At 30.7% G+C, this 16,960-nt stretch overlaps 1 protein-coding gene and 1 long non-coding RNA gene across 8 annotated transcripts in view; both read right to left on the bottom strand.

Moving 5' to 3' along the window:
- Positions 1-16,960, bottom strand: part of LOC123697877 (dual 3',5'-cyclic-AMP and -GMP phosphodiesterase 11) — a 194,564-nt gene that overhangs the window by 83,243 nt on the left and 94,361 nt on the right. Inside the window, exon 2 of one of the 7 annotated variants that reach the window (XM_045644439.1) lies at positions 13,652-13,902. The exons of 5 other annotated variants lie outside the window; for them this stretch is intronic. In XM_045644439.1, the coding sequence (XP_045500395.1) occupies positions 13,652-13,709 (58 nt within the window). In that variant the 5' untranslated portion in view covers positions 13,710-13,902. The remainder of the gene's footprint in view (positions 1-13,651; positions 13,903-16,960) is intronic. One more of the 7 variants, XM_045644440.1, reaches the window with a different exon arrangement.
- Positions 3,521-5,073, bottom strand: LOC123697883. Its single transcript, XR_006752301.1, has 2 exons — positions 4,503-5,073; positions 3,521-4,415 (listed from the first exon to the last, which is right to left on the bottom strand). It is a non-coding gene; the product is annotated as an uncharacterized LOC123697883 (long non-coding RNA).

The raw sequence follows: 16,960 nt of genomic DNA, 5'->3' as shown, positions 1-16,960 counted from the left end.
ACATATCAAAAATACATTTTAACAATCCTCCATTACATCGTACCAAAAAACACAAAGTCAAGTCATAGACAACATAGATCGTTTTACAGTCTACAGATAACATATCCACAGATTAAATAATAGAAAAGCACAGACTAAAAATAAAAGTAGTTATGAAATACAATCTTAATTATTTATCCTATTCCCACATTTATTTAGTTCTATAGCCAAGAAAGTAGAAATACTCGTACCGAATATATTCGGCACCTAAACCGAATAATTCGGCCGAATACGAATAGTGAAAAAGATGCCGAATATGCCGAATACCGAATATGTATTCAGTATTCGGCGCATCCCTATTGAAAACATATAAATTTTAAATAATAATGCAATTAATTATGCGTTGCACTTTCGTATATTGGAACCTAGGTACCTATAATTATTTACGTCGTTAAAAAATAAACTTCATAGCAAATGTTAATTACGTAAATTTAGTTCCAAAGGGATTTGCATTTACGTCGACAAAGGCTAAAATTATTATGTAAAGTAAATATTAATACAATAATAATCTCTTCTGAAATATTTATAACAATACGTTAGGAGATTAACCGGGATCATAAATTGATTCAGCCATTGTGTATACAGCGCCGGCTTATGGAAATGGATTTCGCGCTTACAAATTGTTTATCTTTAATATTAATTTATTTAAAAATCAGATATTTCCATTTCTTTGGGTATTGTTAATTATGAAGTTATCGCACTTGAAATACGACTTTAGTCCGCTTTTTGTAACGCTTTATATTTTTATATTTGCAATGAAAATTAAAATATACTTTTCTCTTCTGCTTTGAGTTTGTAAATATTTCACCACAAAATTTTCAAAATCAAATTCCATTGCATATAGATATAGATAACCCCAAATCACTGTATAATCTATAATTTAAATTCCATTTAATTAAACATATCACATGGATTTTCAAAAGAGTAAAAACGAATGTTTATTGTTTCCAATATTCGGCCGAGGAATTTTATTTCGTAGACTGAAATTTAAACTAAACACATGCTTTTGAATATATTAAAAAGATTAAAAATTTAAATAAGTATTGTATATGGTTCTTCTACAATAATAACTCCAATATAATAATTTTATCAAAACGTGATGACAACATTTTATGTTAATGTTTTTGTGCCCAAGATCAATAACAATAGCATCGATAAATATTCACTAATAAGAGAAGATATTGAATCGAAGTGATATCAGTCCTTTCGTCTAGACAAGTACGACATTAAATTTTGCAATAATACAATACAAACATCTTACCACAGATGTACAATTTTGGCAAGTTATCTTATCTTGTCTTATCTTCTTATCTTATAATAAAAAAATGAATCCCAAAATGTGTTGGTAAGCGCATAACTTGAGAACGGCTTAACCGATTTCGTTAATTCTTTTTTTATTATATTCCTTGAAGTACATGGATGGTTTTTATGTAGAGAAAACGTAAATATGTACCACGGGCGAAGCCGGGGCGGACCGCTAGTACTATATAAAAATAAGTCGGGTTTTCATTCCTGACGCTATAACTCCAGAACGCACGAACCGATTTCCACGGATTTGCATTCGTTGGAAAGGTCTCTGGCTCCGTGAGGTTTGTAGCAAAGAAAATTCAGGAAACATTTCAAAAGAAAAACCGGAAAACCGGGAAAATCATTTTTCACATACAGCGCCTTATGTAACATTTCCTTTGGTATTTAAACATAAGGTGGCGAAACGGAGTTCACCGGGTTCGCTAGTAAATTTATACAAATAATTTAGGACTTTATGAATTAAAGACAGACTTTAATGTTTGTCTATCAGATAATATGGTGTCCTTCATTCAGTTTACACGTGGAGGGTAATAAAAGAATGTTCGAACAAAACCCTTTTGTTTTCTCTTATAATTTTCATGAGCGTAGGGTTAACAATGCATATTTCAACGTCAGAGGGATATCGGTATCAGGATGATATAAATGTAGACTAGTAATTAAGAGATACTTTTTCATAACATAGCTTTTAAAGAGTATCTATTTATTGATAATATTGTTATGTTGTGTAGTTTTTAATTATTCAATTTTAAATTCAAATGAAAAAAATCATGATAACTAGCTTACCTATACCCATTTTTTCGCTACCAATCACCAGACACGGTAAAAAACAAACAAAAAGGTAAAACGAAAATGAAATAAAATATATTATAGACGACCACTAAAATCTATGTTATGCCCTTTTACACCCCATTTATAAAGAAAATCGAAGCGGTTCCTAAAGTGTTTTCATAGGATCAAAGACGAACGTCTTTTGCTACGAAGCCTATATAGAAAGTATTTTATGATTTATTTTCCACTTTCTTTAAAGCCTTTCGTTCCTTGCAGATGTTCAACTTCCTCAAAAGAACTCACAATAAAAGAAAAAACGGAATTTGCTAGCGGATAAACTTTGGTCTAACTATTTTATTCTGACACTGAAAAAACGTGACGGCTATAAATAAACAAGTTGCTGCTATTTACAACCGAGTAACTTGCTTCGGAGGGAGCCTGCAAAGTTTGTTGCTAAAATTATACAAGTCAACTTTGTTAACGTATGTTGGTAATATAAACCCAGTAAGCTGGTCAAAAAATACGTATTAAAGGTTTGTTGCTTTTAACCTATTCACTCAGTAAATATAACTTACCTACTTACTATAGTGAATCGCGTTACTCTGTTAACAATACCCAACGTGCTCTGTTGTTTTTAGCAAAGTTGTTTCGTAAAACTAGCTAAGTAACACGATAATGTTAATCATATTTATTGGGTAGGGACAGCCAATCTACTTTGTTACTTCTACTCAATTGAAAATTTGTATACGTAGCCAAGTTACTGGGTACTGTCAATCGTGTTCATTGGTTAACTATAACTAAATATACTCTGTTCTTTCTAGTCAATTAAGATTGGTATATTTAGCCAAGTTACTTTGTATTCTTAGGCGGGTTTATTAGGTAACCATAGCTAAAATACTTTGTTGCAAGTACTAATTCAAACGACACATATTAAGCTATATATTTTCAGTATAAGCTGACCTGTGAATGTTTGTAAAACCTATACAAGGTGTAACAGAAAGGGGATATACACATCCGAACAGGGCGTGATGCACTGATGAAACTGAACAACGTTTCCCAAGGAAAATGGGTCGAAAGATGAAAAAAAAATTAAACCTCTCCATTATTTTCATCTTTTGACCTTATGTTCTTTGGGAAAATTGTTCAGTTTCATCAGTAGGTACATCACGCCATGCTTAGATGTGTAACCCCTTTCTGTTACACCCTGTATGCAATGTGAAGTCAGCTCATACTGAAAATATTTACCTAGTTCGATATGTTGTCATTTGTACCATTATTAGTGCAGGGGGCAAAATTTTGGCATGTCGGAAAAAAAGCCAATGAAACGTTCATGTAGGAAAATAACACTCATTTTACCGACACACCAAAAACTTATAAGAAACTGAAAGAAAATTATGCACATTAGTGAAATTAGCTTTATTCAGTACACGATACAATCATTTCAAGTAACATACTACTTACACTTAGATACTACTACTTTTAAAAATAGTACACAATTCACAATGTCAAGAAACAATAACTATTTTGTGTTTTAATTTTCACAATAACAGGGTTAAATACTTAAATATAAATCATGAGTAAACTTTTAAGGAATGACTCACACTACGAACCTGAACAACTTTAATTAGGTCTATACCTAATCCAAAGCCAAATCCAACATCGTAAAAGAAATATCAGCTGTTTCATATACAAAAGTGGAATTATCTAAGTACTCTGCCAAAATCTACGGAACAGCTGATTTTATTTCGCGATGTTGGAGTTTGTTCTATAATGAAAGTGGTTTAGGTTTGTTTACATAAAAACAAACAACCATTATGGTAATGTAAGCAAGTTACTACATCTAAATATTGTACTTATATGTATTTGATAAGTCAAAAGTTTAGGCAAAAACTATAGAATAAGTTAGGAGAATAAGTAATCTTTTTGATCTAATAATTTTATTACAACCCAACAAGTAAAACCGTTATTTTAAACATTTGAATTTATTCTCATTGAAACATAACTCACATTCGTCGTCGGGAAAATGATCATAAATGCTAAAACTTAAACATTTTTTGCACCAAAAAAAAATTAAAGTACAATAAGCTCTTTACATATTATATGGGAACTATATCCTACCAAATGTAATTTACTAAAGTAATAGGTATTTAATAAAGTAATAAGTATATGACAATATCTTGCTTGATCAGAAGTAACTTACTAATTCAAATATTTTTGGCTTGATTGTGGGGAAGCTTTCAGTGATATATGTATTGTCCTTTGGTTTTCACTGTTCTGTGGTTTTCACAATCTTTTTCTAGCTGTAAAAAATAAAAAAAACCTAAGTAAATATTATACAAAAGTAATTAAACTAAAGCAGACAAAAAATTCAAAAAAATTGAACTCACCAGAAGATATCCTTTGGGTTTTTTAAGAGCCGCATATTCATTGTATTGAGGTATTGGAGCTTTAGTTAACTATTTTGCAGCAATTAGCTTCGTCCCTGTAGAGTCTTGCCACTTTAGTTCTACGGCTGTCCATGGCTGTTTTTGAGCCCTAATAGTTTGTCTTCTGCATCTTGCTCTTCTATAATACTTAGTTTGATTAAAATTCAAAATGATGATGAAAAGTTTTTAATGTAAATTTGAATCTGCCTTGTAGGTGCTGAGGCGGCGCTTCAACAGACACGTTTGTCACTCGACTATGATTTGATAGAAATGGCTGACTTTGCGGGCTACGCAGCCAATTCCTTGTTTCATTTTTATCAAGTTACTCGGTCAAAAATAGTATTCGCTCCATTGTTAATTGCCGAGCTGTGCTTATCTCCCAATAGATAAGTTACTTGTTTGTTTTTAAGTAAGAAACACGGTTATATGCATCATAGAAAGTTATTTAATTTTAGCCAAATAATATTATGTCTAAATTTAAATGATTTACTTGTCATTCAATCATTATGTAAGCTTGTTTATTTTTAACCGAACTCTGGGTAAATAGTAGCCAACTATGGTTAAGTCTAAAATTAAATAACTTGCTTATCATTAAATAATAACATAAGCTTGTCTATTTTGAACCTAATTCGGTAAAGGTAATATTGACCGAGTCGGTAATTTTGAAATAAATAAGTACTTTTTTAATAATAGCCAAGAATATTTAGCAATACTTGCTTGTATAATACTAGCAAAGCTTTAATGCACATTTTAAATATGTCTTAATTGAATGCAGCAGAATAATTTTTAACCGAGCTAAATTGGTACTTTGCTAAAGAAAATTTTTCTCAGTGGAGGCTTCAATGCATTAAAGTATAAAATTTATTTCATGCACTGTTTGTTTACCTTCAGTTAAAATTTTAACTTGAGCATCCATCAATTATTTTTACGATAATATTATTTAAAATCTTATTTATTTCCTTAATCTGTTTTAAATATGCACCTTTTAGGGTTCCGAACCTCAAAAGAAAAAAAAACGGAACCCTTATAGGATCATTTTGTTCTCCGTCTGATGCATGTCATGCTTTTATTTTTATAAACGACATATTTTAGCTTATTAGATCGCATTGTATACACTATATTTGCTAACAAATTTCTGTCTATTCTCCAAAACTAATGAAATGGCCACACTCACAGAACTCCTAATAAAATTCCCGAATCCCTACATTCAAACAAATTAAATTAACAATACTACAAGAACATAATAGTCCGTGTGAAAAATTCCATAGCAGCATTCTACGAAGTCCGTAACAGTCCCGTTTCTCTTTAACTTAAATTGGTTTTATGACTTTCAACTCTGACTGGTCCCTCGCCCACCCATTAACGTAGACTTCCAAACCATTATATATCAGGAACTCGGATCAAATTCCATGGAAAATAGCTCAAACATATATCCCATTACATGCTATTTTCGGCAATTACTGAATTTAGGTTAGCGAGAAAGTAGGAATTGGGGAATTGCTATGTTGTACCCATTTCGCTTTGTGTATACAATTTATTATGGTATATAAACATTTATGGAAACATTGACTCGTAAATAAGCTATAGAATTATCTTGTCTACGTGAAAAGGAGATATCCATACTAATATTATAAAGCTGGAGAGTTAGTTTGCTTGCTTGCTTGAACGCGCTACTCACAGGAACGACGGGTCCAATTTTGAAAAATTCTATCAGAGTTAGATAGTCCATTTATTGAGGAAGGATAAAGTTCTAGGAATAAAGGAATATATGTCATCACGCTAAGAGCATTTGGAGCGGAGCAATACGGTTTAACGATAAAAAAAAATAAAAAAAAAAGCAATACAGGTAAAACCGCGAGGCACAGCCACTTAAGGCATAATTAAGACAAAGCGTTATATCTTTTTTCATATAAATTTTTTACCTGTTTATTGTGATTTTACTGCTTACAAAATGGAACACAGTAAATTGGATTCTCGAATGTTTCTTGTTCACCGCGCTATGTATCACTATACCTAGTTAACTTGGCTATAAATCGTGTTTTAAATCCATTACAGCCCTAAATGTCTTGCTTCCACGTGAGCTATAATTGTTACATTTCTATAAAACGTATCTAGATATACATTTCAGTTTAACATGTCATCTGTGATATTATAAGCATATCCATAAATGATACGCCACCTCAAATTATTATGTATTATTACGATTATTATAATATAATGCCTCTTAGTTCATGTATAGGTAAACGAATTAATCTTTATAAGTGGATCTATGGCTTCATTGACGTTAAGCTGTTTGTGAAAATCAATTTCAGGTAAAATTAATAATACTGTATTGAACTGTATCCATCATAATCCTGTCGTATTAAAAGAGTAAATTTGCGACTTTTCAAAACAAATTTCGGCTACGCAACTAATTTCATTAAACAGTTTGCAGTTACAACTTATCACGTTTTACAAAGTCCTCTCGTAAAGAATCCTCGAGGAAAATTTAATCTCGCGCACATGGTATTTCCATAATATCCATGTTATAACTTACATGCCGTTAGTAATTATTAGTTTTAAAATATCATATGCTATTTTATATAGTAAATTGAAGTTCTAATAGTATAGTATTATATTATTTCATTTCTATTTATTATATTTGAACAATCAATATTCACACGGAAAACGCTTTGAATATTTTAATGTCAGCAATATGAAGAATGTGCGGAAGTATTAATGCTGCGATGTTTATGAATTATATTGATAAGCAAAATTCTTATTATATCCAAGTCAACTACAGAAACTTTTGTGTGAGGATGAAACTGACAAAATTAATTATTATTAAGCCATGATTACCTAAACATAATTCAGTTACACATTTCATTGTAAACCGTGAACATTTACAGATTGGTAACGAAAATACCATCGCCCGATAAACCAATACCCGAATATACGATCCTATAAAACTTTTCTTGTTTTTATTCGCTATAAAACCCTGTTCAATATTTAAAAGAAAATTAACTTTATACTACAGTGTGGGTCGACGTATGTTAGCATTCAACTATTTGTAATAATTTATAGCAAGGCATTTAATACAAGTAAAATAATATAGTTTTTGATAATAAAGTTTTCTGATCGCCAACCACCTTTCCACTTTTATACTTTGGTGATGATTTATATTTTATACTATGATTATGGTGAAATTAATTTAAGATATAGTTTAAAAGAAATATTATGTTTACAAAAAAATAACTACGTTAAAAACAACCGACTTTAATATATTAATAAATATTTAATAAATAGCACATCTAAATAATATGTAGTAATTAATAATATTAAATCTTTTTTATTTTATTTTTCCGTTTTTTAAGTCGGTTGTTTTTAACGTAGTTATTTTTATTTAATACTTTTTAGTGTATTTTTCAACACGAATCAAACGAGCCCAAACTCGATTAAGTTGAGTCAGTATATTACTGAGTTCCGATGGCCACCTTCCGATTCCATCATCAAAATATCAGCTCTATGTCATGACAAGTGATAACTGCGTTAAAAACAACCGACTTCAAACTTGCACTTGCAAAATTTACAAATACCTACGACAAAAATGCTCATAAAATAAAAACTAACTACTGGGCCTATCCGAATAAAATTTTTATGGGACCAATTCGACACCATCCCGCATCGAACAAAAAAAGAATCACGTAAATCAGTTCAGAAACCTCGGAGTAATCGGTGTACATACATAAAAAAAAAAAAAAATATACCGGCCGAATTGATAACCTCCTCCTTTTTTTTGAAGTCGGTTAAAAAGAATCATTCATTCAACAAGAACCAGATAAAATATGCTAGACTAGTAGAAAAACACTGTAAATGCCATGTCACTAACGTGTACCTAACATAAATTATTCAGAACGTCCGAAAAACACGTCGAATTCGGGAAAAGCGCACAATAATCAGCAAAGTTTAGACTAGGGTTCGACGACCTTTATCCATCCCTATCTCATGTGGCCTTTCTAATACAATTAACTCCTGTCTAATGAGATGCTCTATTTGATAAAGCGTAGAACAATCGAGTCGAATTGCCAATTTGAGTTGTATAGTTGTTAGTTTCAGTTAGGCACTCCGTATATACGGGTTAGTTCTGAGTACGTACTTTCTGAGATATCTCGGGCGTGCAGTAAAAGTTTAATTTGGAACCCTAAGGGCAAGGACGTTTCATGTGTGAATAAACTAAATAACTTACATGTTTTCTTATGTTATTATTTTATTCTCGATTCGTTAATCCTATTCGATTAATTACACAACGTCGTCGTTTGTAACACAGATAAAATATTTAATCGTATATATTTAATATTAAATAAATTCAATCCATTAAGTAAGTTTAAATACATAAGCAACATTTTCGGCAAACAGATCGTACGTATAGTTAAATATGTAAATGAGTTCTTTGTAATCAACATTTTTTGCACATATGGTTTAAACTATGAGGAAAGTGAGTGTGTCTATGATTTTTTGTAATTTCCGGTTATGTATTTTGATAACATCTAAATATACGGTTAAATACTTTAAAACATTGTGTTTGCAATAATAGTTACGCCTTTATCTCAATTCAAATGTTTCAAAAATCTATTCTAATAGTATAAAGCTGAAGAGTTTGTTTGTTTGTTTTCTTGAATGCGCTAATCTCAGGAACTACTGGTCCGATTTGAAGAATTATTTCAGTGTTAGATAGCGTATTTATCGAGGAAGGGTATATCATCACGCTAAGATCAGCAAGAGCGGAGCAACGCAGGTAAAACTGCGGGGCACATCTAGTGTCGTAATAAATATCTACGACCTAAAATATAGCATACACTAGCAACTTTATTAGACATGTAAATAAAAAAGCATACATTTTATTCGCTATAAAAATAAATTATGGTTATATCCGTTTATATGTAGGTAATAAACAAATGATAAAGATCTAAACTGACTAAAATATAATACAATTAAAATTATGTATATACGTGAGGTCTGTTTAGACACATGTTTAAATCACGTGTTTGAAAGAAATAAAACATATTTTCTTTTTTTCGACCTTTTTTGTTCAAGTGAATATATTAACAATATACCTACTGTTGATAACGTACCTTGGACCAACTTTTAGTAAATAATTTGTCATTGAAATATATTATACCTACCTATAGCACAATATACAAATAATATGTATACGTACGGTTACTTACATATTTTGTAAAATTAAATTGTAATACTGAAATGATTTAAAAGAGCAACTATGGAGTTTCTTGCCGATTCTTCTCCATAGATACTGCTTTCCGAATCGGTGGTAAATGATAAAAATATGTATTGACGTTTCAAAAGTGCTTCTCGAAGAAGTCTAATTGAATAAATAAATGTTTGAGTTTGAGTTTATGTATTTATTTATCGTGTAAATATAGTATAAGATAGCAATAATATGATAGTAATTAATAATTATAAGAATATTTTGAAAACTTTTAAATTACTTAATTTCATAAAAGAGGAAAGATTTTTTTGTATGTTGCATGGATTTTACTCGAAAACTTTACCGAGTAATTTTTTTATGCGTCGTATATTTTTTGTTTGAAATTCGTAGCGTAACGCAAGTCTATTTATTTTTAACCGACTTCAAAAAAAAAGGAGGAGGTTATCAATTCGGCCGGTATATTTTTTTTTTTTTTTTTATGTATGTACACCGATTACTCCGAGGTTTCTGAACCGATTTACGTGATTCTTTTTTTGTTCGATGCGGGATGGTGTCGAATTGGTCCCATAAAAATTTTATTCGGATAGGCCCAGTAGTTTTTATTTTATGAGCATTTTTGTCTGTAGGTATTTGTAAATTTTGCAAGTGCAAGTTTGAAGTCGGTTGTTTTTAACGCAGTTATCACTTGTTTATATTAAAAAAAATATTTTATACAAACTCGATTGATATAAATTTATTAGAAAAACTAGGAAGTTGTTATAACTGTCCATTGAGCTGATTTTAGGGCTCACAGGTTTTACGACTGCCGCTATCATAATCGGTTTTATTACAAGAACGACCCACGTTGTAGGAAGGATTTGTTTTCTTTTGATAAGAACCATAAACAGCAAATAAAATAATGAGATTATAAAACATAATATATGATATTACGTAAATGCTTGATTACCTATACATTAAAAAGTGTTTGTTTGTTAACTCCGGCCCACCTACATTTCGCAGTTCTTTTCCCATATTCTTCTTTTCATAATTATTATTTATTTGGCTGCATGTAATGCAAAAACAAAACATATTTCTCAATTACATCGAACACACACATCATCAGAGTTCTTTTCGCTCAAGTGTTACAGATTATAAATTATTTATTAAGCAATTTAGGCTGCTTTATTGTAGCAAATCGTGAAATATTACGTTGAAGTGGTGATTTTATTCAATTAAGAATACTATACTTATTAATGTTAATTAATGTTAAGTACGGGATCAAACGACATTAGTGTTTCTCTTATCAAAATGAGATATCTTTTTAAATTTCTTTAGACTAAGAACTGTATCAGAACTTGTTCTAATCACACTTTTACATCCTAAAATGCCGGATTAATTCGAAAAATTTAAATAACATTGTAAATACCTACTTAAGGAATCCATTTAACACATTATAGGAGTAATTAATTATCAGGTCTTAAAATTTCTATTCCACAGACGAAAGAAAGTTTTAATAGCATAAAACAGTTTTACAATGACGATTTGTATGATAACTAATGGATAATTAATTATAATTCAATGCTATAAAACTACATATCAATTTAATCAATATAATGTGTGGTGGTTTCCGAATTGTCAAACCAAATCAAAACATAAAATCCTAATATCCCTCTCTATGAACAGTTGTGTCGCCTGTCCTATGCAAGACTATGTAATTGGACTAAATGACTTGAAATTTGGTACCTACTCGTATATTTACCGTTACGGTACGATATTGACTAGGCTAGATTATTTTATAGAAATAAGTAGTAATACCTACACATATTTCGAAATTAACTTAATATTTTTAAAGCTCTACGTAGCTTACCCTTAATAATAATTGACCTTTGTTTTTAGTTGGTATGTGACAAATAATATTAGTATACATTTTACTATAACGGCATTATAAGTCGAATAATTTACTCCAATCTAAAATCTACGATAGCCTTCACTTGAAATGCAAACGGAAAACCATTTTTATAAAAATAAATACGTACATTTGTTTTTGAACAATGTGTTTACAATCGTACAATCTGCAAAAACAATCGGGTTGGAAATATTTTGAATATTTTTCATTTAAATCCCGGCTTTGTTTGTTATTATTGAGATAAAACAGTCGAATTTTAGCCTTAAATTTTAGAAAACAGTGCATTTACGAAAGTGTATTATTTAGTAAAATGTATGATAGATATCAGAAGTTATACGTGGATTTATTTTAACGTGTCTTGTTTATAATTATCGTTGCTTAAAGAATTATTTATGCACGTATTATTAAAAAATATATTATTTTTCTATGACAAATTTAGATTTGTATGCTAACTTTTAAACATTTAAATACAGATCATAACTACTCTTTTCCTGCTAAGTTTTTTTAACTAAACAAGAACTTTTCTCGCACAAAATCAATGTCAACTTTTTGTCCACACAAATTCCAGCAGAGTAGTTTTAATTACACTAAATTATACAAGCAGGCGCGAGAACTGAGAATTAATTAATTTTACTACTTTAGAAGTATAGGTACAGAGTTTATCAAGATCTTCATACATTTTGAATATGAGTAAAAGAGCATTTCACTTATTCGAAGAGTAGGTTAGTTAAGATATAATGAACTTAAGAATATATATTTTTTTTTTTTTTTTTATTGCAACCCCGGCAATGGAGCAGGCGACCCACTTGATGGTAGGTGATGGTCGCCGCCCATGACAGTTCACAACATTAGGGAACGTATTGCCGGTTTTTAGGTGGAAGAAGGCTTTTGAGGTGGGTGTAGGCTTTTTTCTTGAAGGTTCCCATGTCATATTGGTTGGGGAACACGGAAGGTGGTAGTTTGTTCCACAAGAGTGTGGTTCTTGGCAAGAAATGCCGTGCAAAACGCACAGTTGTCGAACGCCATGCATCGAGATGGTGACGATGATATTTTTGTTTGTGCCGAGCAGTGCGGTGATGGAATTCTGCAGGTGGTATCAATATATATATATACTGTAATTGTAGAAACACAAAGTTTGAATTAAATCTGTACGTTTACAGCAAGTCAAAATCGATTCTAAAGGAGTAGGTAACGAACATACAGGTGAAGCTAATATAAAAGCGTGTTAAACATATTTCTAAAGTTAATAATTAATTTGGCACCAAAATAAAATTAACTCAAACGTGACATCACGTAACAGAATGTACGACAAAAGTTTTCCTTTGTTTAACAAGTTACACATCACGTAAGATTGAAAGTTCCTTCCTTCAAAACCTTCGGGATGTTTAAGGTACAGATCCCTGAAGAGAAATAAAATTTAAAAGGGAGGTCGGCGCGTGTAAGGCTATCTTACAAATCTCGACCGCAATTTTTTGTTAGCTTCTGAACAACAAAACATCAATTTTGCAAACTTTAATCTTCAGATGGACGGGCTTTCTAATATACAAAGTTATGGGTTACTACTTTTATATTTTAATAATATATTTCCCTTTTTGTACGCAGTACGCACAATGGATGATTGGCGGCACGTAACCTACAATTTATTTTATATTTATTTCACTCCCAATAACTACACAAAGACATTGCGAGTAAATATATTTTCTTATTTAAACTGCATTTATTTAAATTACTGTAGGTCCCACTGGACGTTCATTATACAAGACATTAATTACTTCAAAATAAATCTACTTAATTTATAAAGCACCCTTATCTGCATATATTTGACACAGACACATTACATACACCTTTAACTAATAAGTCCTTATAAAGTTAAAAGAGCGTGTGTGTTGACACACGTGACAGTAGTGAAACTTCTTTGGCAAGATTTTTCGCCTTAGTCCACGGTATTGCCAAGACACGACCCTGAAATTTTACTCTCAACACGCCTACAGAAGTTTCACTTCAAAAATAAGGACTTACTTTTCTTGTGGTGAAGGCATGATCCGTGGAGGCGACACATGCTCGCCGATTGCCCCATGCGGGCGCTACCTCGCGCTAGTCTCCATCCAAACCGCCAGAGGGCGACACTCACTACATTTCGATTCACACATTTACACGGCACTAATGTTCAACGTTCACGCACACATCGTTGATTCCACGTGTGTTAACTTTTCCAAAATATTTATAGTTGTTGATGCTATAGCAAAACTCGACTGTTTTCGTTTTATTTTCTGTATACAATAATATTTTTGATATTAGGCTTTCACAGAATGACAGCCACATCGAGCGCTGGTAAATTCATGATTTATGTATATTTTATAGTACTTATAAGATATAGATTGAATTAATAATAATTATTATTTGCAGTAAAAGCAATATAAAAGCCCCCAGGAGCAATCTATCCATCAAAGCAAGATCTAAATAAATTGCGCAGTTACCGAACCAAGTGTTCAAATTAAAATCTCTCGGGTCACGAGCTTACATCAAATAGGTATATATAAATTATCACAGCATCGTCTGTTAGGTACTAGTGCAAATAGCAAATGGACAAGTCGCGACACAACATAATTGTCATTGATTAATTGTGCCTTAGGATTTCGATTGTAGAATAGTTAATTGAAGATCATGAATGAGCGGCTACAATTATCTATTGGAGCAATTTTAAACTCGACGCAATTAAGCGCGTGTTACGTATCTGAACGAAGACAAATACGTTTATTTATACTGGTATGTTATGAGTACTAACTTTGTACGCGTGATCTCTTTCATGTTTTGTTTGTGCGATAATAATAGTTAGCCTCTGTCCTTGCCCAAGGTCCTTTTATGTATGAATCTAATTTCATTCAATTGGTACAGCGGACGCCAACTCGTAATCGATATTGAATTTTGTACATTAGATATATACAAAATGAAAACCCGAAAATAGATTTTAATCAACTCTCAATGTTTCGAGAATAAATCAATACAAAATATCGAGACAAATAAATAGTCAATGGCCGTTTTAATGTAAGTATAATATATTAGTTTATTTATAGGATTATATATTATATAACTATTTAATTTTATCAAAATAGAATTAGATATAGAGTATTTGGAACGGACTTGGATCAATATAATTTATTAAAACTCTTTAATAATTTAATGCTAAAAAGGAATTATTTTACATTTTTTTTATTATCTATACCTAGCAAATATTTAGAAAATACACATCATCCAACGTTTCACTAGGATCTACTTTAAAAAATATTATTATCCATTTGAAAACTAAATAATGAATAAAATATTTAAAATAGCCAATGATCTTGGAAAATTGAATTTTATTCTATTATTTTAAAAGGGTGTGTGGTTGACTATTGGAAGGAATATTAGTATAAAGGTGTTATATTAATAAGAGCTGTTTATCTGTTTAGTTATCGAAATATTACCTTTAAATTTACTTCGCGGCTTTTATAGGCATATTGATTCATACGCAAATTACTAACAAAGTTAGCAAGACCCTATTCTACGCAATAACAACCCGTTCTCTAATAGATATATCAGTATTACTATCTATATATTTTCTTCTAATATATTCCATATAAATTTAGCGATCAATTAATTAATTATGTGTAATCTATATACCTACTAACTCAAAAATAGTGAATCGATTGCGAACACGCGACGAAATCTCTAACAATTTGCTTAAAAAAACTTATTTATAGATGGATGGTAAAAAAAATTATTCCATTCCATTATGTAAAGCTAAAATTTTACTCTGTTGTAGATGTGTCGACTTTTTAGCACATTTGTGTTACATGTTTAATCTCTTTTTAGTGTATAAGAAAATATTGATACGTGCTTCGTATAGAGTAAAAATAGAATATCAAGTCCTAATTCGTCCACTTTTAGTTATTTATTTAGCACTTGCCAAATGTATCAATGACTGAAAACTCAAATAATACAAAGAATGTTAAGTGTTCCTAATGAAGCGTTAAAAATAAATTTTAATATATTATAATGTTCAACATTTTATGCAACCACATTATTTTATGACATTCATTATATCGAAGCGATGAAATTTATTATTTCGATTATATTAGAATTCAGCTCCTTTTTATTCATATTATAAATGTTATATAATAGACTGGCCACTGGGTCAATTTGCTGATCTTATCGATGACATCGTTTAAGAAAAAATCTATAAAAAATTACACCAAAATATATTCAAGATGTTCCACAGATAAACTTGTTGATGGGTTTGATTCCGATCCAGCGTCAACCCATCCGATAATCAGAAATGTTGTTTATTTTAGATGTTTATAATTTTATATGCGTCATAACATCCGCATCATTTCCTGAGTAATTATGTTCTAACATTTTACATAACTTATTGTTTAGGGGCGTCTTGTTTATGACAGGAAATGTGCAACAAACAACTGGTTTTACTTCCATATGAGCGAAGTATTTAATTATCGTATAAAATAAAATAAAATATAGAGGAAGGAAGATGATTCGCTATCATGTACTTTACTAGATTTTCTCGTTTTCGTTATAAAAAACGATTAACGATTACTTAATAACGATTTTTCTGCATAAATCTTGACATCGATTCTGGAGTGAGTTTTCATTATATTCGTTTTATCCATTTGCAATCCTAGCACAGATATCCAGAAAGACTAACGAAGAAAATTATAAAAAAAATGTAATGATTATGTATTGTATGTAAACATAACAATTATATAGCCACGTAATTTTTTATGTGTTGGTACAGTTCGATTCAAACTTAATGGCGGTTCGGAAGTTAGGTTCGAGTGCGGGTGCGCACAGGTCCCTTAACGTCCCGCTAATATTGTCTAAATCAATAAAACAATATCTAAATGTTTAGATATAAACATTGTTAGTTAAGTGATAATAGCTTAATATTTAATAGCCCTGTTTCTACAATGCCATCAAGATTTTTGAATTAATAAAAGTTTGTTGAATATTTATAAGCATATTTCTAGTTTTTTAGCACTTTTTGGTGTTTTCCTTAAAAATTTTAACACCGTCAATTGCAAAACATATTTTTCACCAAAAAAATATAAAAATGTATTTCCAAGCAGCAAGCGAGCATGTACTTTACCGCTACTAAAAAGTCCCTCACAATATTTTGTTGTTATATTTCGTAAAGCTAGTTTATTTGATTTATTTTGTCCAACCAATTGGTCGCAGTTGCAACATGGGAAAATTAAATTAACTACGATTTTCCAACCGATGTACGTTCTCAGTAAGGTCTAGTGTTTATTTTGTTGAGCAGATAAGCTAGATCCT

The sequence above is a fragment of the Colias croceus genome, chromosome 15, assembly GCF_905220415.1.
Source record: "Colias croceus chromosome 15, ilColCroc2.1".
NCBI lineage: Eukaryota > Metazoa > Arthropoda > Insecta > Lepidoptera > Pieridae > Colias > Colias croceus.
Note: the sequence above shows the minus strand (reverse complement) of the source record. Positions and strands in the feature narration are given on the sequence as shown.